The 27,840-nt window shown below is 43.3% G+C and overlaps 2 protein-coding genes across 2 annotated transcripts; one reads left to right on the top strand and one right to left on the bottom strand.

The window, feature by feature from the left end:
• Positions 1-201: 201 nt before the first annotated feature.
• On the top strand, positions 202-25,026 carry LOC143263882 (BMP and activin membrane-bound inhibitor homolog). Its single transcript, XM_003704192.3, has 3 exons — positions 202-629; positions 23,004-23,276; positions 23,660-25,026. The coding sequence occupies exons 1-3, from the start codon at positions 497-499 to the stop codon at positions 23,911-23,913; spliced, it is 660 nt and encodes a 219-aa protein (XP_003704240.1). The 5' UTR covers positions 202-496; the 3' UTR covers positions 23,914-25,026.
• On the bottom strand, positions 25,016-27,753 carry DCP1 (decapping mRNA 1). The gene is made up of 4 exons (XM_003704191.3): positions 27,193-27,753; positions 26,551-27,010; positions 25,938-26,426; positions 25,016-25,835 (listed from the first exon to the last, which is right to left on the bottom strand). The coding sequence occupies exons 1-4, from the start codon at positions 27,399-27,401 to the stop codon at positions 25,599-25,601; spliced, it is 1,395 nt and encodes a 464-aa protein (XP_003704239.1). The 5' UTR covers positions 27,402-27,753; the 3' UTR covers positions 25,016-25,598.
• Between the last annotated feature and the right edge of the window lie 87 nt (positions 27,754-27,840).

Raw genomic sequence — 27,840 nt, forward strand, 5'->3', positions numbered from 1 at the left:
AAGGACACAAGCACGAAAGGCTTGTGTAGTGGTCGTTGACGGTGCGTGGTTCACCGACAAGGGGCAACACTATCGCAGCCGGAGGCGGGACTCGTTTAAAAACTATCTGGCGAGTGTTCTTCGGCGGGTGCCCCTGGTGCGCGCCAGCCGCTGTGGAGTCGTCCGGCTGCACGGCGTTTGCTTTTCGAGACCGAAGTGAGTCAGTCAGTCAAGCGTCGACCATCGTTGGGATCGGACGCGCGTTTGCTCGTCCACGATATTCTCCTGCAGTCGTCTCGATCCGTTCGTTGTTCTCGTTATGAATTCTTCGTCGATCGCCGACAGGATCGATCGCTCGTGACCGACGTACAGCGAATTTTAATCGTCGCGCGGAACGATTCGATGGGGTTTGATCGCGGCTCCCGTTGATCGTTTTTGTCCGCGATTCTAACGCGCGCGTTGACCCGAGGATCGACCGCGAAGATACAGTGCTCGATTAAAAGAAACTCTTGGTAAAATGTTGTCGCGGGACTTGTTGACTTTTGCTACGATGGTGTCCAGTCTGACGGTGGTCGTTGGTGCTTCCGTGGATCTCGATTCGGGCGACTACGAGGTGCTGGCCGATAACGAGGGAAAATCCGATGACAACGGTAATGGTTTTCATTTTGGGCGCATGATTTCATGGGAAAGTCGGAGGGAAACGTAGGCGCGAAGGGATCGAAACGAGCGTGTGAACACGTGGGTCGCGAACAGACCGGACTCGTATCAACGATACTCCGAAACCCCTCGTCGCGGTTTCAACTTTTGCACGAACGATTATTACGATCGCTACGTTGGAGAGCTCCGGGATTCTTTATTTGTTCCGGACGGTCGCGTGTCTGCGTGTTAGTTAGATTGTGTTGCGGCTAAAGTTTATTATTACACGTGGCCTTCGCCGCTTAGACGCATTCCTACGCGAAAAATCGTTGATTACGGTACTGTTTGTTAGCCCGCGAGCGTCGCGTATTATGTTCGTAATTAATGCGAGCGATTAGTATCGGAACCGAGCGCGGTAATTAAACTGGCGGTATGCACGCAACCTTTAAAACGCGTCGACTAACCAGCGATCGTCGCGAACCGATCGAAACGAAAGCAGTTGCTCTGGCGATCCGTCCGAAACTCTCGTTCGCGTTCAGCTTTGACGCCGAAGCAATAAAAGTCGGGAAACGCCGCTCTCTAAATTAAGACCGCTGAAGTCACCAAAGTACGTTAATTGACTCTGCCTTTTGTACACGTTCCGATTCGACGAGCAACTTTCTCGGACAGCTCCGAAATACGATCCGGCGATCGAGATCCGGTCGCGATGATAAATCGATAAGAAACGTCCGATCGAGTCGGTCGGCGCGTATCGGGAAAACGGCAGATGCATGGGATGCAAGTACGCCGCGAGTGTCCCAACGATAAAAAGAAACGCGGAAAGATAAGAGCGAAGCAGATGCAGACGCGCCGCCGCATCGCATGCCGCGGCCACCGGTAATTGCAAAATTGTACGTTCCTCTGGACGAAAGGCAGAGAAAGAGGGAGAAAAAAGGAAAAAAAAAGGGAAAAGGGACTTGCACCGGCACGTTTAAACTCGTCTGCTGTTTTTGCGCCAGTCAGCCAGCGAAGCGCAATTAAGGACGCGTGCAATTTCAACGTTTTATAGATGCGCTGTGCATCGAACGAAAAGGGAGACTTCGAGGAGCTTCCTACTTCGACTGTCTCATTCTCTCGGAAACATTGGCGTAACTCGATAGGGGACATAATCTACTCTTACATTGCGGTCTAACAAGTTTCTATGGTTCTCCGTTCTTAAACTTTCAAATCATCAAATCACCGAGTTGAATGATTTCCAATTTCTGAATCGTCTAGCTCCAAATTTAAAAACTTCTACCAAGGAAGTTCGAAGTCTCTGATTAACACTAAAACCAAACCGGTCAAATGACCGCTCCACAAGTTCCTCATTATAGGGTACACATTTTGTTAAAATACATTCCTTCAAATCAACATTGATTTTTATTAAGATAAAGAATAAATGTGTGCGCTAATTAATGTTTCGTCATTTGATTATTTATTTTTTAACTTGATTTTTAATTTCAAGTTAAGTGCACATTATATGCCGATAAGTTTAGTGTTAAGACACAGTGCACACCACTATTGAGTCTTTGCCCAAAAATCCTCTAATAATTGCGCCACCGTGGAAGCGAAAAACAAGAAAATACAGAAGCGAAGTGGAGATAATGGAGTGGATAGGATCGCGACGCGACGTCGAAACGATGATAAAATCGTTGACGAAGACAGGAGCGAAGTTTACGATCGTAGGTCCGATTCGAGTGATTCACGATCGATCGATAGATTTACGCGGCCGAGTGGCGCCACCTGGAGAGTCCCGCGGGATTTTTAGTTCGAAACCGAACGGAGCTGCACGAATTCCGGTCAAACGTTGGCGCGCTTGCGAAATAATAAATATTTAAATTTTGCCGTTTGCACGATACCGAGTTTAGAAAGACGATAAAGTATGTGTCGGGCGCCAGCTAGGCGCGCGGATAGCAGAGTACATAATATAATGCCTATGTGCACGATAGCTACCTTCCGACACGCTTGTCTGCGCGGTCCTCGTTTACGCAAGTACACCGCGAGCAACCTCTTCGTTGTGCATCGTGAATTGCACGTGCGTATCGCGAACGGCGACGCAATGAAACGAACACGGACGTTTCGACGTCACAATTGTCCTTACCAGCTTCTTAGGGTACTTGTTTAAGTAACCATAAATCACGACATTTATCGCCGTCGCGGTAAACGATGCGACTTTGTCATTCCGCAAAGTGGAAGTCGCGGTATAGAGCTTACACGTTGATTTCCAGGACACGCATGAAAGCAAAAGAGAACAAGGCAAATAAAGGTTGACGGCTCCAAACGAGACCGTCTCGCGTATTCTCTATAGATAATGGCGAATTTTTGTTTAACTTCGCCGATAAACAAACTGGCTAAATCTCGTTACGCAACGAGATACGTTACAGCAAATTGTAACATATGCAGATTAGAAGAGTGTTATTCCACGCGTTACCTAACTCGATCCTCCGATTTGCCATCGAATCTTCGACATCGGTGAACGATATTCGAGGAATCGCTCGATAGCTCGTTTTCTAGTGTGCGCTCCGTTCCGATGGAATTTTCTGCTTGCATACATAGGCCTGTTTATGCGCCACGCTCGAGTCCTATGTATACAGAGATATGGGATTCGGTTCACAGAACCATCTCGTTGGCGTTATAGTTTCTCAGACACGCGGCACATCGCATTCTTCGGCTTGGAAAAAAATGATGCCTCTCTCCGGTCGCCCCGTTTCTCGACCGCTCTCGGCGATCGCGAAGAAGCCGTTAATTCGATTCATCGTTTATCTGCCAACTCGTTGATCTTCTGTTTCGAGGAACGACGATAGAGTTGTGAATTTTCATATTCAAGTATTCCTACTCGGCGAGTGCAAATACTTTTAGCGAACAAGACTACGAGATTCATTTAGCATTCATTTAGTCTTCTGTTCTTAATAGCTAATAGATGGAATTGATTAGTTCTTAGACGAATAGAACTTGCCAGTATCTGAAAAATATTTAACCGAGCAAAGTTTCAAATGTTTGTCCAGAAGCAAAATCGATGAATGATGGAACGATAAAACGATAGTTGTCGATCCGTCGAATCGCGTGCAAGAAACATTGTATTTTCCAAGGGTTCAGCAAAAATTACGTAAGTCACCGTGGTTCGAGTTTCTTATCTGTACGATACAAACAAGTTACGGAATTGCGATACTTCTCGTTCGGTTCGTGCAGTCGGTTGCATATTTATAGAGCAACGAGGTCGATTTTACGATATGACTCATTTCGAATCCCAGACGCGCGATTGTCAGTTTTACAAAAGCTACCGAACGGCGCCTTTTCTACGAGGGCAACAGCGATTATGAGAAAACTACGATCGTTTAGCTCGCTTTTAACAAGCTTTACACGCTTCAAGTTTACGCGGTAGATAGAGGCGTTGTGAAATATTCGATGCGCTTAATGACCGCACTACGTATTTACTCGTCAATTAATCGCATTAATAATTGACTATTATTCTTCGTCGAAACTTATTTCCTTCTATTTCGAAGTACCTTTCCACGGTTAATTAAACTTGCCCTTTTAACAAGCCGAATCATCGGTGACCCCATTCGATAACCATTCGATAACCTAAGAAAAGAAATCCTATCGAGTTCCCTTTAGCTACTCGATCTGGAAAAGCATCTCGAGCGCGTACTTTATCGCGGGTAAAGACGCGCCAGTTACGCCAAACGTTTCGGGAATAAAAAACATGGGTCGTCGTAAAAGTAATTTGGAAACCACTATCCCATTGGCGTAAGTAGGAACTTTATCCAGGATCTTCAGTATCGATTGTTCATTTCAGTAACTGGTGGGAATAGCGACGGCCTCTTCAAAGACTTGATCCCTCAACAAGACTTTGCAGTATCTATTGACTGACTTTCGTTCACATAGTTTTATTTACATAATTCAAGATTATACATATTGTAATAAAAAATACGATACGAGTATTCATCACTGGTCTCTGTTCCCCTAGTCTTCAGACATCGTCTCTCCCTGAATTCTCCAGAAATTCGGAAATCTATGATCGTGGCATAAACAGTGGAATATTTGATCGAAGAGGTCGATATTGTGGATGAAGCATAATGTCAAGAAACCGAGTCAAGAGCTCAAAGTCCCTAGTGTTTGGTGGTGTAGCGTCGAAAAAATGCGAGTTCATCCGCGCGCCACCGCCAGACAAACGTAACGCACGCACGCACACGCGGGTGCAACCGGTGTTTCGCGTGTTCACACTCGGCCGAGTTGCAGCTGGTGTTACGTGCACGTATGTACACACAGTCGCACACGAGCGGGGAACACAGAACCGGCACGGTGGCGCCTGTCGGCCACACAAATGTGCATGCGTGCGTGACGAGTTTATGCCTCTTTGTCTTGTGCACGTCCACGCGTACGCAAATACACGGCCTGCCGTTTCCTATGCATACACGCCGGCTGCACCGGTGTTCGTTGCATCGTGTTTGTTCGTTTATAGAGTAGTTCGTTCGGAGTGGGCGCATCGGTCCCGTTTCGATTCGGCATAAAAACTTATTTTTAGGCGCTTCTTTTCAAACCGGGAATACGATAATAAACGAAAAAATTGTTCGAAGTGTTGAAACGATAAAGAATCGATGAGCCGAGTGTTTGCTAAATTGATTATAAAATGCTTGGCTAAGCGGAAAGACCGCGATGGAGTTATAAATCGATCGGTAACGATCGTGTTGGTCGATTTTTATGAAAACGTCTAGTAATGTTCCGGCTAACTTTACGTTTCGCGTCACAGGCAGACGGTACACAAGAAAATTACCGTTGTCGCGTATATTCAGGGCCGAATAAAGAATTGTAGAGGCCCCAGCTTGAAAGATTTTAGTACCACCGTGTGTACGTTCGCGATAAAGTCGGCAATGAGACATTTCAGGTTATTTTGATTAATGGTTGAATCCAGTGTTGCATATGCCTTTATATATTGTTAGGTGCATACCGTTACGAGCGAGTGCAAAAATTCGAACGTTTTTCTTGGCGCCCTCGCGCTCCATACTAACCACCCACGTGTCTCTGCTATCTGCTTCCGAATCGAGGTCCACGACGTTATTTACTGCCACTTCTCTATCGTTCCCCTATCGAATGCTCGAAGTAAATTCGATCGCGTTGTCGCGAATAAAAACCAGTCAAATCGGGTTATCTGTGGAGCGACGAAAACATCGAAGTAAAAGAAACGCAGCGAGAACTCAATTATCGGTTGTGCGCGAGCAGCGTGCAATTAACGTCGGTTTACTTAAAAATAACGATCAATTAATTGGAATCGCCGCCTGTTCGTTTCGCGCTCGTAAATCTGCGAAATGTCAACGAGAAGGAGAAAGTTTTATTCGCGGAAGGTTTATTTACGGGCGAACGTACACGATAATTCATGCGCCCGCCCATTTTTTCCCTGCCCGCCGGGCTCCTCTCTGTTATTAATTAAATATAGAGGGACATTACTCATTGTGACCACCATAGATCCGATGCTACTTTCGTTTGTTTTCTACTTGAATCGTTAAATCTCATAAGGCAATTGCGAAGAAATAAACGGAGAACATTTGTCATACACTCATATGTATTTTATCGTTAGGACATTTTTGTGTTCCGACGCTAAAATATGTAATAGAGAACAACGGAGAAAAAATTCGTCCTTTCACCAATATGTAAAATTTCTTCTGCAAAAGTTTCTTCACGCTCGCGACTCGCAAAGAATCCGCGTGTACGGCCGTGAGTATTAAGCAGAAAAAAATAGTGGCTCGAGGGACAAATATAACTCGACTACTTGAAACGCGTGTCCCGTCCCATCGAACTTGTTGTAATTCAACAATGGTAGCAATGCACCTCTGGACAGTACGATATCCGACTCACATGCACGTGTACACACGTCGTTCCAAGCTAAAACCATTCGCGGATCTTCGTCGTTCCGATAAGCCAACTAAAATATTGCAATCTGCGCAGAGGAACGTCATCGTTGCGTTCGTGGGCGATGCTGAACGATCAAATTTTCAAATATGTAATCATTCTCCGTCGAGGCGTGGCGAAACTCCGTATGTACTTACGTTGCTAGACGGTCACGTAACGAACATACATATATATTTTTTTGTTCATCGGTGGCGCCAAACGATCGTAATTCTCTGTTCGACTCATCATAAATATGCAAAGCATATCGCGCCGCGAGTCCCCGGTTACGCTTCGATCCTATACCGCAGGGATTCCCAAAACGTGGATCCTAACTCGTAGTGGATTTTGTCCTGATCGATCGATTATAAATTGGCTGGTAGAGTAGTCGAGAATTATTATTTTTGCAGATGAGACTGATGTTTCGATTTAGATTTTGAGACTTTAGAACCTTGGGACTTTGGAAGTATAGAATTGTAGGATTTTGAAGAGTTTGGAACTTGTGAAACCATGAGACTTTGAAGTTATGAACCTATCAAAAGGAAGATATAATGTTGCACTTTGAAATGACTGTACGAAGGTCTGAAGAAGAGGTTTGAGAAGCCCTGTTACGATACAGCGATCCGCCTCGAAGTCTTAAATTGAATCGGTCCTTGCTGTCCGTATAATACCGCAGTACGCACGTGATTTTGTTCGTGTCTTGAAATCACAGGCCGCTCAAAGAGGTAATTTAGATTCAATTATACCCGGAATAGAACACGCAGTTCCGGAAGCTTTCAATCTTTTGGAAACGGTGTCAGTCCCATTTACCCGTAACGTTTCCTTTCCCCTTTCCGCGGGATCGAAATAATCGCGCGTTCTCGATCAGCAACGCCGATAACCGGCTCGCGCTTGGGAACGCTTAACATTCTGCGGGGTCATGTCTAAATTTGATTTCTTCACGGTACGTCGATTCGTCGACGCGCACGCTAAGGATCTCCTTCGAACAAAGTGGTGGCGCCTAACAAGTCATAATCCCCGGTGTCGAACGATCGAAAATGCAAGACGTCGCAGCGATTTAGCGCGAGTCGACGCGACGGTGAACGGCGAACGGTCGCATAACCGCGTGTCCGTTTATTCGCTATTTGCCGTCGACTATCAATCAGCGACGAACCATATTTGCGAGCGTTCGAATAGACCAGCCCGAGGACTAACGCGGCAGCCGGAGAGGCTCGCTTTATTCGCTCGCTAGCGCGTGTTATGTTAATTCGATGCTTCGTATGCGCCATGATACCGCGTGCAGGCACGCACGCATGCGGCATGCATGCATCCAGTGCAACCGGAGATGCGTCGAATTCAAATGAACGAGCTTAGCCGCTTCTGCGACAACTCCGTTCATTGGCTTCTTCCAGCTTTTGCCTGGATAATTTATTTATTCGGTTCTTTCTTATCCAACGATCTCGCAGAAGTGTCGCAATTTTATGAACATAAAAATCATCGACTCTATTGTGCTTTGTTCTTTCCGTGTCATCTGCGCGCGATATAAGCTGCGAGCGATATGTCGATATGCGTAGGTGGTCGAATATGTGTGAATTTGATGAACTTCTAGTTGAGAATGATTCTGAAAATCTATGACAAATTTTGTATAGTACTGAAGCTTAAAATTGCGATGTATTCAAAATTTACTTAGTATCCGCTTGATACTAAGATGTGTACATTTTATTAAGATATTATATACGAAAGAATCTTGAATCATTTTGGCCAACAATCGATCTCATTGATAAAACATGAGAGTTCGAAGGAAAAATACAATACAGGCGTAAGAATATCGGATAATTAGAACCGTATTGTTTTGTCATTATTTAGAAAGAGTGGTTAAAACGTTTTGTTTCCAACGGACGGTTCTCGTATCGTTTGTCGAGATAACGCGAGTTATTCAAACGACTGAGTCACGGTAAATAGCGACAGTTATTACGTATGTTTCGCTTTAATATTAGCACTGAACATAAGCGTTAAACCACTCCCTTCCTATCGCCTTATGAATATTTATTCGATGCATTCGCGGTGTACACGAGTTCCGACATCCTACACCGCTAACACGGCAACGAATCAGAAGAAATTCGACAAGATGCAATAGCGTGTCCTATGGAAAAAATCAGGAATTAATGTCCAGGATACGATGGATCAATTAGGCTCATGAATATAACGGCACGCGTTACACCTCGTCTCGAAATCGAGGCGCCTCGATCATCGAAATCACGTGCTTCCGACATTCGAGATGATCACCGTTAACGACACGCTCGTTACGGATCAATTAACTCGCCTTCAACCTTCCATCTTCGGTATAAAGATCTTTTTATCGTTCCTTGCCACTCGTCATTCCATTCCAGACAGACGAAAGCGGATCCACGTGCGTCGTCTGATTTCCGTAAAACGAGCTCGGCTAAATTGAGTCAATCAGTCGAAATTGACACCACGAGGTATTTTCATAAGTCGTTCCTTGGTCAACGTTGCCAAGTAATATTTCACTTAGCTCACGTCTTTATGCATTTAATTGTCGTTGATCATTATCTACCTTATCAGTCTATGAGCACCCGTAGGTGTTGCATTTGCTGTATGAAATATACGATAACATTCAGCAAATTTTCTTTAATCTGACATAACGTCATTGTTATCTTGCACGCACTATTTCCCTGTCTTGAGTGATTTGCTGCCAAATTACGCATGCAGTTGGAATTTTCTTGCTTGTTAACGGTGCTTGCGTTTATGTAACTTAGCATCGTTATTTACTCTTTTGATATTGCGATGCGCGGTAATTCAGCGTGGCGATGTAACGCGTGGTAAATGCACGCATGGCGATCTAACGCGTGGTAAATGAACGCATGGCGATGTAACGCGTGGTATCCGAACACGTGGCGATGTAATACGTAGCGATCTCTAGTGCATGATGATTTAACGCGTGGTAAATCAACGTAGCGATCTCTGACACGTGGTATCTCAACGCGTGGCGATCTAACGTGTGATAAATGAACGCGTGGTAATTCAACTCCTGGTAATCTAACGCATAACAACACGGGAAGAGTCGTCGGCTATATAACACGTGGTTGTATACCACTCGATTAAATGCGTGACGATAAACAATAACTTACGCATAGAATATGAATTTGCATATGAAACAGGTATATCGCATGGCAAACGGCACGTGTTCGTCATTTGTTCGCGTTGCAAAGGAAGCACGCAACATCTTCTCATTCCACATTCGCGAAATGATGGCTAGACAAATTTCACCTGGATACGCGTTATGAACGATGACTGTAATTATCGTTTTTGTCATAAAATCAGTGCTAATCGAGCAACACCTATATCTTATTCTGCGATTACGTGGAAATAGATCGACGCTCGTTTACACCCGAGCGTACAGGTGGACTCTGGGAGGAAAAGGATAGTATTTATAGAGACGTCTCCTTGGAATCGTTGACATTGATTCCGCAAATCTATCACGGCTCCGGCTATATATAGAGACTCATTGTAATTACATCGAGGTAGGAATGTGCTATTAAGCATAGCTAATGTGCAGAGCTCGCCTGTGCAGGAACGATACGAGTGTTGCTTAATCATCGAGAAACCGTGATAACTACTTGATTTTGCTGGAATTATTACCTGGAATATGCAAAATGACTACTGGAAATAAAACGATCAGTTTCCCAAAGTCGATTCGATTCCACGAATTTTACACGATTTGTATATCGTGCACCCACCATTTAATTGTAATCTAATTCTCAAACGAGCGAGAATAATTTTCAATCGTTGAACCGGCTTTATCGAAAGTTTCGCGATGCAACTTCGTTCGTACCTTATAATTTCTGTAATTACAAAAGCAAGCTGCTCGCTTCATTTGAATAATTACCCGGCAAAGTAGATCGTACGTGTACCGATCGTATCTGCCCGTTCGTTTCAGCCAACCACCAGCATTTTTTTTACTATTACCCGAGATTACTATCGGCTTCCAAAGCAAATGCGTTAATTAAGAAATAAAGAGGACCCTTAATAATACGCCTTCGATGCGACCTTAATTGTACCGATTTTGTATTTCGTTTTTCGAAACGGCTTCCTTCCCATTAATTTTTCATTAGCTATCCCTCGTTGCGCGTTAGGCTAATAACCCACTCGCGAATAACTTTCAAACCATTCTTCTCTATTATCGTTATTTTAATGAACATTTTTATCAGAGATTCCTAAATTACCTTCAACACTCAAACTTTATTCGAAACGCTCGAGTACCTGAACGTTCGCCTCTTCAAGCCATATATCTTCGGTTTGTTGTATCTCAGCCTTCACTTTCGTTATATCGTCACGGTCGGGTTTAAGTAAGTGAAAAATTCTCCTAATTGGTAGCATAAAGTGTGAATGGTCAAAACAACGTGGTGAGTGGTGTTTTGTCACGATAAAATATAACGAGGGGTAATATAATGCGTAAAGATTTAAGCACGTGGTATTCTAACGAGCAAAAATTGAATGTTTGACAATCTATTGAATAGAAATCCAAACGCGTGATGGTACAATGTACAGAAACCTAATGCGTGGTGACACAACATGTACTAAGCACATGGCGATATAATTTGAGGAAATTGAATCTTGGCGAGTGGCGATAGTACGTTCAGAAATTTAACGCGTGGAACTCTAATCGAGTGGCGATACAACGCGTGGTAATATAATGCGTAAAGCACGTGGCATTCTAACGAGCGATATTGAGCGCAAAAGTTGAATGCTCAACGATCTATCGAGTAGAGATCCAAACGCATGATGGTACAATGTACAGAGACCTAATGCGTGGTGACACAACATGTACGTATCTAAGCACATGGCGATATAATGTTAGGAAATTGAATCGCTTGGCGATCTAACGAGCGGCGACAGTACGCTCAGAAATTTAACGCGTGGAACTCTGATCGAGTGGCGATACAACGCGTGGAAATGTTAGCAAGCCACACCTTGTTCCGTCTCACCCAATATATTGCCAACTGCAAGGATTGCACAAGCAAAATAGATAGTGGTGGGTGATACACTTAAATCGCGTGTTTACTAGCTACTGGCGCAATTATATATGTATATGCAGGTAGCAATTTGCCTTGGTTCTCGTAACGATTGTTCCGATTGATCGCGATTTGCTCGAGGTCTGTACGATTTCTCGATCCCCGTTTCCAACTGCGGGAGACACGGCTTCCATTTATTAGACTTTGATGCGTTTATAATTAAGTACCGCGGGTTGTATAGCCTAGTAATCGGCGAAACGATTGCAAAATATTTACACAACATATGGTCGAGCCTTTTTCTTTCGAGGCTACTTAATTGACGTTATTCAACCGCGAATCGTGTTAGCGTAACTATAGATGTTCAGAGGCAGGAACGTTGAAATTCGAGAGAGAAAGGCTTCGCTTCCTTTGGGACCGTAAAGAGGAAGACCTGTTCCGAACGATTGAACTGCACTTCCTTCAGGGTGGCCGGCAGACTTCTTTGTTCCTGTAGTAAATCATCGATACTTCACTGGCCAGGAAAAAGTGTCCGGCTACCTGGACGGACAACCGCTCAGGTAGCATAACGCGATTTCTAACCGAATACTTTCACAACCATAAGGAAACATTGTTAATAAAACTCGAGTATCCTTCTTAATGACTTGCGATTTTGTACGATGTTTTGTACACATTTTTATAACGAGTTTATTGGTAGAATTGAGTACTTCGTTTAACGTGGGGTATAAATGATTAATCGAATGGTTAGCATTCGAAGGAGAGGCGTATTCTAATTAGGTCAAAGTGTTAAGGAATTCGATGGGACAAGGCGGTCAATAAAAAAAGTGTTACGTGTCCGATTCGTTATTTCTTCATCAAGAATTTCTGTAGCAGTAAGAAATGTCCGTCTCGCAAATTTATATTCTTCGGTGCGTGACAAGATTGAATCAACGACAGTATGTATCGACACGCGAGCCAGTTTCTACGAGCAATCCGTGTTATTTACTCAGCCAATGCGTTTAGAGAACGCTCGTTGTCGTCTGGTTGTTCAATTGTTCTTCAGCTGTACACGCGAACAAAGCAGAAACAACAGCTTAAGGAGTCATTACAAGAGTGCATTACCATCTTGGAGCCTCATTTCACGAAATTGATGTCCTACTCTCTGTTCCTTCGTTTTTTGAAATTCATGCACCACGCTCGACACCGTTCGATCAACGTCGAACGTATTAACCGACAATTTTCTGGAGATTGTTACATTTCCTTGACGAATACTCGGCTCCGAAGTGTCCTTCGGTTTGATACGTTCGTTAACGAGGGTACTCGAAGCAAAAGAGCAGCACTTCTCGACTCGGCTCGACTCGATTCGTTTTACCCAATTACATTTGCATTATTCGAAATCGGGTCGGCTGAGTAACCGATGATCAAAGGTAGCCGTTATAGCCGGCCAAGCAAAACAACGAAGTATTATCATAAAAGGTTCGCGGTCCGTGCATGTAATTTGGAGCAATTTGGCAATTGCATATAATTGATGAGGATGCCTTTTACTTGACGGTGCCCGCACCGCGTCCAACGCAGCCGAGTTAAGTAGGGCTAATCACTGGTTTGCCTCTCTCGAAAACATCAAGAACCTGCCTTCTAGCGCCGAAATACCAAAGTATTTTTTCGTATAGACCGCGTACACCGGCACCAACATCGACGCGAACGACCCAAGACAACGGGACGTAGCCTGGAAATACATATACCTGAGCCCCGATGGAATGGCAGGACCCAGAGGGACCCTCCTACTTCCCAGAAATAAGGGCCTCCAAGTCCCTATTGTTCTTGCTAATTGCCACCCCGCATAACCACCCGTCCTTTACCTCGGTTGGCTACGTAGCTCGGCCTGGCCCTCTTCTTTAATGGCCAGGTACTCGGGGATGATAGTTACAGGTCCCAACGCAAATACCAGCTTCGTACGCAGCCTTTGTGAAAAGAAAATTAGCCGAAAGACGAAGCTATACCCTTGAACGAGGACAATTTTTCGACCAAAGTATCAGTTTCGACCCAGCTACCCCGACGGCTATAACCTTCGGTGATATACCCTGCACGCTGCGTTTATGGCTTGACCGGATACTTTCACGGATAGAAAGTCTACGGGATGTTGCCTCTAACTGGTATCGATACGGTTTCACCCTTCTTGAACCTTCACAGATTTCTATCGTTTCACCGTCATTGTTGTTAACGGTGTTTTCTATAGGTACTTCTCTTTTATCTTCGACCGTGTTATTTTTAGCTAATTTATTCCCTTGAAATCTATATCCATATGTACTATACAGCAGGTGTATCGAAACATAAACTCCTAAATCCTTATTTAGATCTCTACTTCGTACATCCCCGGATCCACATATTCCAGATTCCTTTATCTCAAGATCTCTGTAACACCAGACTGAATTGCTCTATCCTCACAATCCCTGGTTTCTGTAACCCATTTGCCTAAACCCTTATATTGCTCCTATATCTCCCGATCTTATTGATTCTATTTAGTTCTATTTATTCGAATTCTATCGCGCTTTAATCCTATTTATTCTACCCTTATCAGGTTCCATCTCCATTTCACTCCTATTGCGTTTCTCCGATTTTCAAATCGCTTCCTTGTCATCCCGACCGTTGTAAATAACCCCGTTTGCGTGTACGGTATAATCAGTGAAACTAGTATCCCCGTAAGAAGTAAAACTTTCTCTCGTTTAATTGACTCGAACCGATACGCGTAACGTGGATAGATCCAAGCATGTCCGACGATCGTATCGTCGATTTACATGGTGATTTAAAGCTTATGTCGCAATCGTAAACAGCTACCTTCAGGGTAATTCAACTTTCTTAAGCCTGTCATCTGATCGATGATCGGAGCCGCAGGAACGAACGTACGAAACGGGAGTTACTCGTGTTCACAATAATGTTTACACCTTTCTGTAAGACGTTAATTGCTTTCACACGATTTCGAGCAACTTTAATTTTCTCGGATATGGTCAAATTACAAGCGTCGTTCGACGTATAATTAACGAGTGATCAATGATCAATCGGAACATGTCATTTCGTGAGTCATTAATCGTTTCACGAGCAAAAGTATTTTCCTCGACCACGGCTATTAACTTCGTCTTCCTCTATTTTTCTTGCTCAAGGATCTTCGCTACGTTTTACGATCCAACATCGAGTAAAATTGTAGCAGAGTTTTCGAAAAATCGTTCAAGTTTCGCAATAACTAAGACACGAACGTCGTCGAGCAACTCTTTTGCTAAAGATAGTTATGTCCCGTTTCACTGTCTCCCTCATAAATTGCCCTCGACCCAATACCCATAGAATTCTCGACTACGAAAGAGAGAGGCATATGAACCGCGTCGTTGCCGTAACTACGATTTTCGTGTAGGGACATTTTTAAATTCCCAAATTTCACTTCTTATAAATTTCTCAACTTCCCGAGTGTAAATTTTTTTACATCTTCAACTTACTTTTCTGTGGAAAATCACCTCGTCCATACCGGGACAGACAGCGTGTTCTATGTAAACGACCCAAGTTACAGACGGATGTAAAGTTTCACCGACTGCGAGTACGAAGATAGTCGGAGAAATCAGGCATTCGCGAAATTGATTTGGCTCGTGTCACCGTCGATAAAGAACTTAAGTAGCCCTCTCTTCGATTCGACACGGAATCCGGTTGGATTCCCTTCGACGAAGGAAGCGGAGGAGTTTCGTGGCAAAGAGAACAACAAAACTTTTATTTCGCCCGGGTTCCTGACCAGCCATCCGCCTGAGAAAGGAAGGGAGAAAAACCGGCCCATTATGCGGGTGCACTTGTCGTTCGTTCGCCGAAACGCTTTGCATCGTTGCGTCCACCATAGAAATTGCTTCAACCCGTTACCCGGCTTTGTATTTTATGGCTGTACGCGTGCCCGTACGTCCCATATCCGAGTACGTTCCTAACGCGTGTAACCGTTTTGAACGTTGCTCGATACTTTCCCATGGTCTCAACGGCAATTAATATTGATTAGAATTTACAACCCAGCAACTTTGTAGCTTCAGATACTTCCGCGGATAATATTCTGTAATCTGTTGTTCGAGAAATCACTTTAATCGGTGTTATCGATTTTTAATATTTCAATGTCGTCCACGTGTTGTACGAAAAACTTTGGAATGAAAATTATCTCGGTTCTTGTTACCCGGGGACAAAAAATATACGAAATATGTCCTCTTTTTTCACAACGTGAAATCTTGGGAGGAGAAAAAGTTTAATCTGTGCCCTGTTCTTGACCAGTCATCGTCCTTAAAAAGGAGAAAGGGTGGAAGCCCGGGCCTCCATTAAACGGATGCACTGCTGTTGTCTTTCACGATTATATATAACGCTGCCACGTTCGAGTGTGTACCTTGATAATCCAGGACCATCCGAGAGGGTCAAAATATCCATGCGGCCGCAATAAAACCTATCTTAGACCTCCTGGAGAGAGACACGGGGCCCGTCTTTCGTTGCAAGTCGATGAAGAATCGCCTAAATTCGTGCTGTATCCGGCCCCGTTTAATGGGCCTCATTAGTTACAGCTTTTATCGGTTGTCTGTCCACTACTCCGATTAGAAGACCGCTATATTGCTAATAAAGTACCTCCTTCGAAAAAATATACATACGCCTCTTTTACATTTAACAGGCTAATTAGCCGGTTTTCGGCTTATCTTGGTAATTAGTCGTTTTCTCGAAAGATACTCTAACAAATTTTTATGCAGGTTCAATGCACTTTCATTTAGTTCAGAAGGTTCAGAATTTAGGAACTTGAAAATTGGGTAACATAGTTGGAAAATGGGTGAACTAGAAGTTTACATAAAGATGGGAACGAAATTGTATTTAATTGCTGATGGATCGGAATCGACAGAAATCCGCGTCCCTGAAATCTTTCTTTAACGGTTCCTAAAATTTATAACCCGGTCGGGTAATTGGGGAGCCGTCATCATGGAATTCGGATTGTTACTTCAAGAGATCCGACGTACCGGTGGAAGGCAATAAAAGAACCGGTAAATTTGTTCAGTATCCGATCCCATTCATCGCGGATCACTGCTTAACCTTCTTCCTGAGCATCGATCCGACCATCCGCGTATTCGAATACCATGAAGAGCGGTGCCTTCCGACCGGAGTTTCTCACGAATCTCTCGAAGAACTTCCCGAGGACCGGTCCCTCTGTTCTCGTCCTCCTTCTGCATACCTCCTTCATTCCCGTTCGTCCTCTTCGACTTCTTCGTCCGGTGGCCACTCCTTTCGGTTTCGGCGTCGATGAGGAACCTTCGTTCTTGCATCTCTTTTTCTTTTCGCATAACTCTGCAGGTTCATAGCCCACTAGCGGTCAAGCTACGAACAGGTGTCCCGTGCTGGGTCGCAGGACGTGCTTCGCTTCCTTCCTTCCTTCCCTTTTCTTTTTCTTCTTTCGCTTTCCAAATCGTTTATAATTCCCACCGCTACCTTAATACACCGACTGTTACCTCGCTCCTGCCTGTCCCACGATGCTCTTTTTTGCTAACAAACGGTCATTGTTGTCTCCTCGATCGAGATGATGAAGATAACATCGTATACACGTGTTACGTGGAACAGTCGAAGAAGAGACCAACAGTCTTCATCGGCTTAAGTGTTTCTTATGCTAATCGTATAGTCAGGGTATTGACTTTTAATCGTTTGTACGTTGAAATATATGGGCGTGTATTGTAACAGTAAAGCGTTCAAGCACTTACGTTGAACCTGAAGTTTATATAAAACTTCGTTTGGATCATATAATATCTAATACGACCATCAAAGAAATATGAACAAAATAGTTTTGTTCTCCGCAGGTGCACGTAACTTTTCATTTGGTCAAGAGAATTGACAGAAGATAGATTTTGTTCGAGTCATAGAACGGAATGATCTAGCAGAAGACGGTTGAGAGATGAATTCATAAATAGAAATAAAAGGGATGGACCGCCTCGAATTCCGCAACGTCTATTATCGACGGAACATCGTTTGCTCAACAGGTCAAGCGACCTGCTGCCGTTGAGGCAGGCACAAAAGTCAGTATATGCCATTGCCAAGATTGAGAAACGACCCTTTCCTCGCACGCCATTCGTCTTCCATACACGCGAAGCCAGCAAGGTTTTAGAGAGCTCGTAATCCCGGCCATATCGCGTAATCCCTGATTGTTGTCTCGAAATGTTTCTTCCTCGCCGCGACAACGAACAGCTTTCTTTTCTGCCCAGCGTGGCACAGAAGCAAAAACGAATTCGTCACCACGGGTCGCGTGTATTCTTCCCGTGAAATTCAACGCTAACCTCGCTGTTCGACGCTCGACCACCAACGCGTCTCGTGTCGCGGCTGAATACTAATTGTCGCAATTTAGAACGGTGGATGTTACTAATTAGAAATTAAGATAGTCGAGTCACTTTGTGGTTTACAATTACCCTGTAACGCGGTTAGCGGAATGAACAATTGAGTACAACCTATCCTAAACTTTCTCTCGCACGCCGCTTTACTATTAGGTGCACAAGTCCATTTTTTTCTCGAGCGTTGCCTAAACGAAAAGAAACTTAAATGATGTCAAATGGGACACACGATGCACGTGTCAGCTCCGGAAGTGGTGGCGTTTCGAACGTTTCAAGATAATCTCCCAGAATCGACAACAAAAAACCGAGTAATCTTGACACAATTGAAATGGTTTAATTTTATCTGAGGAAAATTTGTTCCGTCCTTTACCGTTTATAGGCTGACCCAGTTGCATGGGGCACCCTGTAAAGAAACGGGTGTAAAAAAACGTAGTTAAGAAACGAACCTAATCATCGACACAGAAATGACGAAATTCGAGCGAGTGTGCCCTTTCCCCTTAGGAACCAGAGTCACGCGATGAATTGCCTCTACCGAACGAAACCACCAGCGAAGCAGACTAAATCCTCGGCTCGATTAAACTAAACGAACGGCTTTGATAATCAACTCCGGTTCGGTACACAGCCACTAATTGCCGTTACATAACGCATTAACGTCCTTCCCTATTAATTAGTAAATCCAATATCCCGAACCATCGATATTCAGCTCACCTCGTAATTGGCTGGCGAGTGTCGTTAGCGATGTTCGTCCTCCCCGAGTTCTCTCCCGTCGTCCGCAAACAAAATAAAATTCGCATGATTTAAATAAATGCCCGAGCGTACCACGAACGACGTCGTGTGTTACGCAATGTACGTGCATTACGGATACACTTGAGGGAACCGAGAGAAACTCATTAGTTTCATCATTCGGGACGTTGTGGTGTACGTACGACTACAACGCTTACGAACGTGCACGTACACAACACACGGGTCGTCGCTCTTCTAATTGCATATACAACGGGCCTCGTTCAAATCAAGTTTCCGTCGAGCACGGCTTTCTATCCTCCGGCATGTTGCTCAGAATCGTTTGGATAAACGAATCGTAACCCTTCGTAGCGCGCTTTCAGCCACTCGTTATCGACCCGAGTATCGATTATCTTTTTGCTCGGTGAATTCCATGCTGATCGGGTTTTACTTTTGCAATGGTCCCTAGTGAAACTCTAACGATGCTAGGGTGCAATATGCAACTTCGTTCGCATCGCTGTGAACAGCACTTTTATCTTGAACATAAAATTATACATCCATAAACTCGAGATTCTAAAATGCCTAAATGGTTCTCTACAATAATTTCAAGTTCATCTACAATTTTGACACGACTACGTTGCACCCGAGTGTACTCCTTGATAAAGCAACGAACCAAATGAACCCTTCTTGGCCAGTTGTTGTAGTTTAACAAACAAACAAGCTTATCTGAGAGTTACAAGTAACAGCACGTGTATCTCGTTAGATAGATCCGATGTCCCGGCGGGGATCGTATATCTAACGTCACCGAGTTAAAGGTTAAGCTTCGTCGAAAGAACGTTCGCGCGAAGCGTTCGTCGCTAAAACCTTTTATCGAGAGATACGAATAATACGAAGAATTTCGCCGATCTAGCCGAAGAAAAATCAGACAGTTTTACGAGCGCAAAACACACGAGGAGAACGTTCGTCAAGCGTTTCAGGCCTGTCTACCTTTTTGCCCGCGGCATCGCGATTTATGCCTTCGTTTTTCGTCCCCCACCCTGCCCGCCATCTATATTCGATCCGTTAACGTACGGACATTTGCATAAATTATACATTATAACATTATTAATTCGGAGCAATCCGCCGAATGTGGAACGAATTTTGTAATTTTCTGCTTTCGAACGAGACCGCTGTGTCCCTCGTTTTATGGACCAACCATCCCTTATTAAATCAGACTAGCTTTCAGGAATTTCTTCGATATGCAACAAGAAATAATCGAACCGTTATGGCACCGATTCGCGTGTTCCTCGAACCTGTAATCCGTTTGGCAACCGAAGAAAACGCGTAAAAGAAAAAAATGTACGATACAGAAGAAGGGGGAAAAAGGCGGGAGGGAGAGACCGTCGAGAAATAATTAATATGCCATGGACGCATAACGAACGACCCCGCGAAGCAGTCTGTTTGTTTTCGGACGGGTCTTCTTCGGCTTCAGGCATGTCGGCCGTATCTCTCTTTTGCCTGGGCCTTCTCGACCTCCCGCTGCTTCCCTTTTTCCCTTTTTATTTTAAACGCACACGAGGCAGGCCCTTCTCCCGAGCCCCTTCTGTTTCTCAACAGAGTACCGTTCTCCCTAGTTCGTCCCTATCGTGCTTCGCGGTCCATGGTTAAAAAAAGAACCGCCTTTTAGAAGAAGCTCCGAAATCGTATCGCTGAACGTGAATTAAAACTTCATAAACCAAACTAACGACGAGGCGTATTAGCCAAGTTATTTTTCTTGCAATCAGCTTAAAACCTTCAATCTCTTCAGGGATAATTTTTACACAATTACAAAATGAAACGATAGAATATCTTCCAGTGCACCCACACATTCCCGTGTTTAACTGTAGCTCAGCGCAAAAAGTCAGCTCTACACAATATCTGGTCATATGATACGCGGTGATATAAATGTCTGTCCAAACGCTTATCGACGAAATAAGATAATGTCATCGATCGAAAGTTCTCGAAGTTTACTCAATCTGGAGTCAAAGCGAGAGGGTTTCCTAAAGACCTCTCATGATGTCTCATCGTGTCCTCTTCTTCGCTCACGAAGACTCGTGAGATAGCCGAGTAGAAGCAGCAGCACAGCAGCGGTGCACACGAGAGAGCCGCATGCCTCCTCTCCATATATTCTCTCCACTTTAATCTTTCTTTTGTGACTCGGCCGTTTTAGCGTTTTTTATTCCCCGATGAGCCGGGACTTCGTCGACGAAACAGAAGAGACGCGCAATGAAGACGGAGAGACCAGGCCATGGACAGAGAAGAGGGTGGGACACAAGAGGAGGGCCATCGCTGCAGGCTTATTAGCAAGAAGTCAGAAGAGAAAGAGAAGGACGTAAGGAGTTCTGTCGAGGGAGAAAAAGAATCGTTTAAGAGGAAAGGGACGAAGGGAAGGTTCGAAGGGTGGACATAGCAATGTCGTGGATAAAGATGGCTTCGCATTACCATAATAAACAATTGTGCGGCTCTTCAGTTAATCGTTGCAAAACCAGACTTCTTTTTTTAATTATATCCTCCGCGAAGTCATTTACGAGCTGAGTTTCATTTTCTTGCTTTGCTGACGGCTGTATAGCAATCAGGACAGGTTATAATTGGCCCACGTTGTAATCAGATCAATGGTATAACTGGATACGGACATTCGTCTGGCCCAAGTACAAATTTCCAAAACTATTTCGTAGTGCCTGACACTATTAAAATCCTGTATAGTTACGCCAATGGTAACCTGATGTTTGGAACTGCAGTCTTTAGAAGAAAACGAGGGACATTATCAGGATCGTTTCGAGTTTCGCGAGAAGCAACGGTGACAGGGTCCGGTCATGAAAGCGAATGATTTTCGTTACGCTGAACCGGAATTGGTCGCGGGTTGGCTGGTATCCGCACGGCAGCTTGTACAGCAAAATAAATTATTCCCGCGGAGCGTAGGGAAGCGATGTAAAGGGAGAGGCTGAGAGACGACGAAGGAGAAAGAGTAAAGTCACGGATAAAGATGGCTTCGCATTATCATAATAAACAAGCGGCACGATGGTTAGTCACCGCGAACTGCTCCATGTCTCTTTGTTTATTTCGTGCAGTCCTCATTAACACACGGACCAGAGAGAACTCTACTCTCTCCGTGTAATGTATATTTACGCTACGTCAAACACGGTCCCAGTGTATCGGCCGTGTTCCTCGACGTGGATTTCTTCCAGACCCTCCGCTTGAAATCTCTCCAAGCAAAAAGATCCACGAACGCGACCGACCGAGCGTTCCTCTTCTTCTTTCCTTGGACGCGAATTTTTCCCCTGACGGCAAATTTATTTGGGGTAATTTGTTTAGCAAATACAACGTCCAGACGATTATCTCATTTGTACACGCAACGCGCTCGTTCCGATTTGCAAAATTGCCCAGACATCATCCTTGAGTCTTCGAGTCCGTGGAAAAAGCGACGAGCCGCCTCGATACACAAAGGAAGGCTTGGTACCTGCCGGCTAAATGAAAGTGAGCTCTTCGTGTACTTGTTGCAACGAGCAAAGTATAATCTTTTATGACTTTCAATTGACTATTCATTAAAAGAAGCCGCCAGGTATCGACGCTCTTCTATACTCGCGATGAACGGGATGCGAAAATGATAGACGTTCGTGGAACTGCATGAAGTCATTCGGAGCAAGCTTTGTTCCAAATTTACGGGTCTTTACAAATTGAACCACATGATTTTACTTTCGATTCTTTTTCATCGAACTTATCTTTTGTTCTCGATTGGCCAAACAATGTTCTTTGTTTAAAGAAATATACCAGTAGCGTCTTGTGACGATATGAACTTCTGGAGTGACCTAATATTTACACGCATCCTCGAACGGTCTTATCAAGCTCGTGCTTATAAATAAACATGAGTTGTAATCAATTAGCCAAACGAACAGCGTGTGGCTCCACTCCGTATAATTTCGACGATCGAATCTTATTATATTCGAGATGATACGACGTAGGACAAGTACGGAACTCGTTACGGTATATCGACCACCCATGATATAGCATCATTAATCAACACGAGTCATTTATTATCAACGATCGCTGGTACTTCAGAAACATTGCGAAGAAGGAACAAGATTCCCTTGCGCGCCGTAATGTCTTTCTTTGCTTCATCTGAATTTCAGTATTATTCCAAGTTGGAAAACAGTTCTACGACCTCGACGACAAAATTCCCCCTCTCTGTACGACATTTTTAAAGTTAGCATCGAAGATAATTTATATAGTAGTTGATCTTGCTACGATCTCGTTTCCATTTTATTAGCGACCAGTACTTCTGCATGTTGAACTCGATGTCCTTGCGTATACTTCGTTTTATCTACTTACAGCAACATTTTTATACTTTACTTCTCGATACGACCGCTTAATTAATCTAAATATTTTTCTTTTGGATTTATAGATTCCCCTTTCGTCCAAGAAGTAAGGTGTTATTGCAATCAACCGGAATGCGTGCCTCAAGGATACATGTGCCGTGGCAGGGGTTGCTTCACCGAGCTTCCATCCAACACAAATCCATCGCTGTTGAGAGCAGAGCACAGCACTTACAGCGGCTGTCTCGACGAAAGATTCAAGGAACGACAGTGTCCCACGGGATATCTTTGTTGCGAGCAGGATCTCTGCAACCACGTCGATAGTCCAGCCATGAGAAACAGGCTCAACAAGACTCTTCAAGGTTAAACGAGTGTTCTCCGTTCATTAAAATCAGCTGATAACGTCTTAATTTCGAACGAGTCCCAATTTTCCTTTTTACATACTCTTTGCTCCACATCGGACCTCCTCAAACTCTCTCTCTCTCTCTCATCCACTATGTAGCTCACACTCGCGTTTGATTTCGCTTTTAATTAGATTATTCAAATACATTGCATGCTAAGAACCTTGATTCCGTGGTTTTCCAACGATTCGATATACGCGCATGCCACTTCCACGAAGTCTGGAACGAACGATTTAAAACAATAGTGAAAGTCGAAGGTTGTGTGAATTTATGAATAATGAAATCTTCAGCATAATTGATACCGATGCACGCGGCATAACGAGGAACGTTTATTATTGTTGCAGTGTTGGCGGGTGACCAACGACCTTTCCTCGGCCCGGTGCAGCCGATCAATCACGGGGGTCAGTCAACGGACGGCTGGTTCAAGACTGCCACGATTGCTGTACCGATTTGCGGCCTAATCGTTCTGCTGATACTGGCCAGCCTCGCTATTAGATTACTTCAGCCTGTGCCGACGCAAACCGACAAGCTTGGACCACATCGGATGCCCGATAATGGGCCGCCGTTACTAGGACCACAGAAAGTGCCTCTCGTTTAATGTATCTCGCAATCCAAAGACGTTTTGATAAAGTGTTCTAGCCGCGGATAGACCTTTTTAGTAAAGACTATCTCTAGAAAAAGCTAGCGGGCTTACGTAGCTCCACTTGGCTGTGAATTTTGTGAAAGAGCGACTGCTGTAAATTATAACAATGCGTGTTATGCATCGATTGCTGTTGAATCCCGTCGAACGACGATATCGAATGAAAAACATACGGGAAATATATGTATAGTCGTCGTGAGATCGAACAGAGTGAGAAAAGGGCCAATAGAACAGGACCTTTGTCATTGGAGTAACTAGGTAGGGACCAGGGTGGGTCCTCTTCGAATATAGAAATATAACGCACGGTGAACTAACGTATAGCCCATAGAGCACCCGAGGAATAACGGGTGGCGATCTAAGGCTTTTGTCCTCGGACAAAGATCCTAGTTACACCGATGACCTTTGTACATGACGTTAATAAGCGACAAAAAAATAAAACGCATGATATCGCCTTTATTGTAGCATTGTAAATAGAGTATGTATTTTCTATGGTATTTAGATGGTATCGCTTATTTAGGAGGCGTTACAAATTGTAATGGCGCGTTACACGAACGTGTGTCATCGATCCTCGATGTTCAAAAAGACGAAAATCTAAATAAAAACCTTAGACAATCAATGCATATTATCAATAAACGTTAAGAATCCCGATATACTGACAATATGTATTGATCAACTGAGGTAATGAAAAAATCCATTGTGACGTTACAATATAATCTCGTCCGAGAATATGCGTATAATTCTGCAATACGAATAATTGTTTATCGAGAGAGAGAGAGAATACCGATGAAAACGAACGAAGAACAATAAAAGTCTGATATCTGTTTTTTTTTTTTTTTCAATTGCGTAGGTCACCTTCTGTCGAAGATCAGTTATCCTGGTATATCATGTATTCCTGACATAGTAATCGTATTCCATATAAATCTTATACTATTGTGATAATATGATGATAACTTGTATAATAGTTTATGTTTATTAAATATGTACCACGACTTTGTTTTACACGAGTTACTTGCGAGGGATAAAATCGATACGAAAGTCGACTTAAAATATATTGAAATAATTTTGCAGTAATCGGATCTCTATTTATTTACTCCTTTTTATCAGTTACATACACATACCATATCGATACCCGATATACAGGAAGGGTATGTCATTATTCTGTAAAATTAACAATCGATTTGATCAGCTCAGAAAATTTGTCTCGTTCCACTTTCGAAATAGTAACCATAAAACGTTTAGTAATAATATAAATGTTTTGGCATCACAGTTTAAAATCGTACAATTTTCACATTCCTCGTTTCGTTCCGCTTTTTTGTAATTTCTTCGCTCGGTTTGTTTTTCTTGTTTCAATCTTGCTTCGCTTCCACGGGTCCATTCCGTCTCCTTTCTTGGGAAAAAATGTATTTAGCTTATAAAAATACTGCTTAAGGTATGTATCTTCATTTGTATCTCTATGTTTTTGTTCATTCCCAACAATAATTGGGCTACCAGTCAAGTTCAATTGAAATTCGAGCAGGACAATTGTGTTCCATCTATGTACACGCAACATAGGGATACTAGGTTTTGCTCGATGCTTTATAATCAGTCGACCGTCACAACCCGCATGACGGGTTCTAGTTACATTAGTTAACAGATCATAGTTTTTAGGAGAGAATTTCGCCAAACGATTTCACGTAAGCCTCGTGAAGTTTGTTGATGAATTCTGGATCGCTTCTCAACAAATAATTAAAAGCCTGAAGAAGTTGGTTCCTCGTCAACGGTTCTAACGGTCTCGTTAAGGGTTCAGGCGGACTAGGTGCAGCAAACATAACCGGAGGTATTAATGCCGGTGCCGATCCTCTTCCCGATAAAGTAGGCGCGGTAATGATATCTTCCGATGCCTAATTGAATCAATAAAAAAATTCTCAGATCTTACGCTTAAAAAAAGAACCTATAAAAACCTGAATGATTTAACGCGACGCAACACGAATACGACCACTCACCGATGTAACAGATGCATGAGCAAATAAAGACGCAAGTGGATTCGAATTACTAGAGACGATAACGTCAGAGGCCTGATGATTCGTTGAATTAGAAGATGATACATTTATCGGAGACTGTATCCTATGAAATCCTGTTGTACCGTTTGTGTCTGCAGTGTTCGGATTTACAGGCGGTGGAATATCCTGAGTCATAGACGCTGGTGTAGTTATGATAGAATCTGGTTGAGACACTGTCTTGCTTCGTCTTTTGGATTTGTTCGATGCCGTGCTACTGGCCACGTTATTACCGGTCAGTATAGCGGTAGGAGTCGTTTGAGATTGTTGCTGAGTGGCTGGTTGTGGAGTTATAGATCTGTGTTGCTTTTCAATGTGTTCTACCGTGTGTGCTGCTGGATGTGACATTAAGCGTGCAAGTAAAGGTTTACTCTCGTTCGGTACAGTGCCCCCTGGTGTAGGCTGATCTCCAGCTTTAAAATGACCAGTATTAACCTGAAAGTATCGTAAGAACCTGCATATTTGCTGCCTATTTGAAATTGTGATATCAAAATTTACAATTCATTAACGAATTCGTTAAACTGTAAAGTAACTAATTAAATGTTGTACAAGTACTAACTTTTGCTTTTGCAAAAAAGTCCATTACACTTTGCGAAGTAACGTCTGGACCTAACGGAGCAGTTAACGGACCAGATACATTTTCTGTACCAGGAATAACCAGAGGAGACTTAATGCCCTGTCCCTCTCTGGTACTTCCTCCTCCTCCGCTGCTACTACTATTTCTATTAGTATTAAAATCTTCCTGAGCTTTGCTAAGCATACTAAATATGTCAACATTGTTCACGTTAGGACCAGAATCTTTTTTCTCGTTAACAACAGGCTTGTTACAAGCTTTCCGATTTTCTTCCGATTCTTTAACAAGCTTATTCAACATAGCGCCAATGCGCACGCATTCCTCTTTGTCATAAAACCATATACCATAAATGTTGCATCTGGAATTTCTATATAATAAAAATGGCTCTTGCAGTTGTAAGTCCAAGCCATGAGTAACAGGTTCCACTAGATTATTTGTATTTAATCTGCAAAAATATTATTGGAGTAGGGGCTAAAAGTTGTTTACAATTCGTGGCTCGAAAGGAAAAGAAGCATGCTTGGATGTTTCAAACTTATCAACCGATAAATATATCACTCTCAAAGTTGTTGAAATACTTAAACATATATTGAAGCTTATACAAGGTAGATTCACAGTAATGTATATTACCTATTCATGATAAGAACACTGTTATAGGGCTCGCCATTCCGCGAGTACACGAATAATGCACCTTCGATGTCGGTTTTTTCCCATTCATTATTCACTGCGTTGAAAGTGTAAAGTGCAACGTGCGTCGCAGTTTCCAAAATATCTTTCACATAGGGATCTACTCGTTTCAGTGCGGCCACGTTCATTCGTAACTCTGTTAGATCCGTCATTGTGCTTCCCACAGCTCAACGATGTAACTCAAGATGTGCAACGATAGTAATTCTTAGTAGTTCAATTCAAAATTTCGTTTGGTCGCTCCGGTAAATCACAAAGAATATAATATTTTGATGTAACGCAAGCAGCTGCTCGTATAATAAACGTCATACTAGATTTAAGGTTGATACCGTTGTTACATCTGCGAACAAGTAATATCACAGAATGCCGACGCTTACTTTCTTTCAGTACCAGTGTTCATTTCTGATTGGTGCAATCCGGCACGTTGCAACGGACGCTCAGTTAAGAAAGGAGAATCCAACAATGCCTCATCCAATCACGTCGACAGAACTTTTGAAAATGGAAACCAATAATACGGCAATAATGTGATTATAATGCTATTTGCATATGTTCAAAATGTATATAAATGCACTTTACAGGTCCCAGAGAAAGTTA

This window comes from Megachile rotundata, chromosome 6, assembly GCF_050947335.1.
Source record: "Megachile rotundata isolate GNS110a chromosome 6, iyMegRotu1, whole genome shotgun sequence".
Lineage (NCBI taxonomy): Eukaryota > Metazoa > Arthropoda > Insecta > Hymenoptera > Megachilidae > Megachile > Megachile rotundata.

Bases quoted from the DNA above. Each gene is read 5' to 3' on its own strand.
- LOC143263882 (XM_003704192.3), top strand. From the start codon at position 497: ATGTTGTCGCGGGACTTGTTGACTTTTGCTACGATGGTGTCCAGTCTG. The intron at 630-23,003 runs GTAATGGTTTTC...TTGGATTTATAG, and splicing joins GGGAAAATCCGATGACAACG to ATTCCCCTTTCGTCCAAGAA. The intron at 23,277-23,659 runs GTTAAACGAGTG...TTATTGTTGCAG, and splicing joins GCTCAACAAGACTCTTCAAG to TGTTGGCGGGTGACCAACGA.
- DCP1 (XM_003704191.3), bottom strand. From the start codon at position 27,401: ATGACGGATCTAACAGAGTTACGAATGAACGTGGCCGCACTGAAACGA. The intron at 27,011-27,192 runs GTAATATACATT...ATATTTTTGCAG, and splicing joins AGTGTTCTTATCATGAATAG to ATTAAATACAAATAATCTAG. The intron at 25,836-25,937 runs GTGAGTGGTCGT...TGATTCAATTAG, and splicing joins CTCATGCATCTGTTACATCG to GCATCGGAAGATATCATTAC.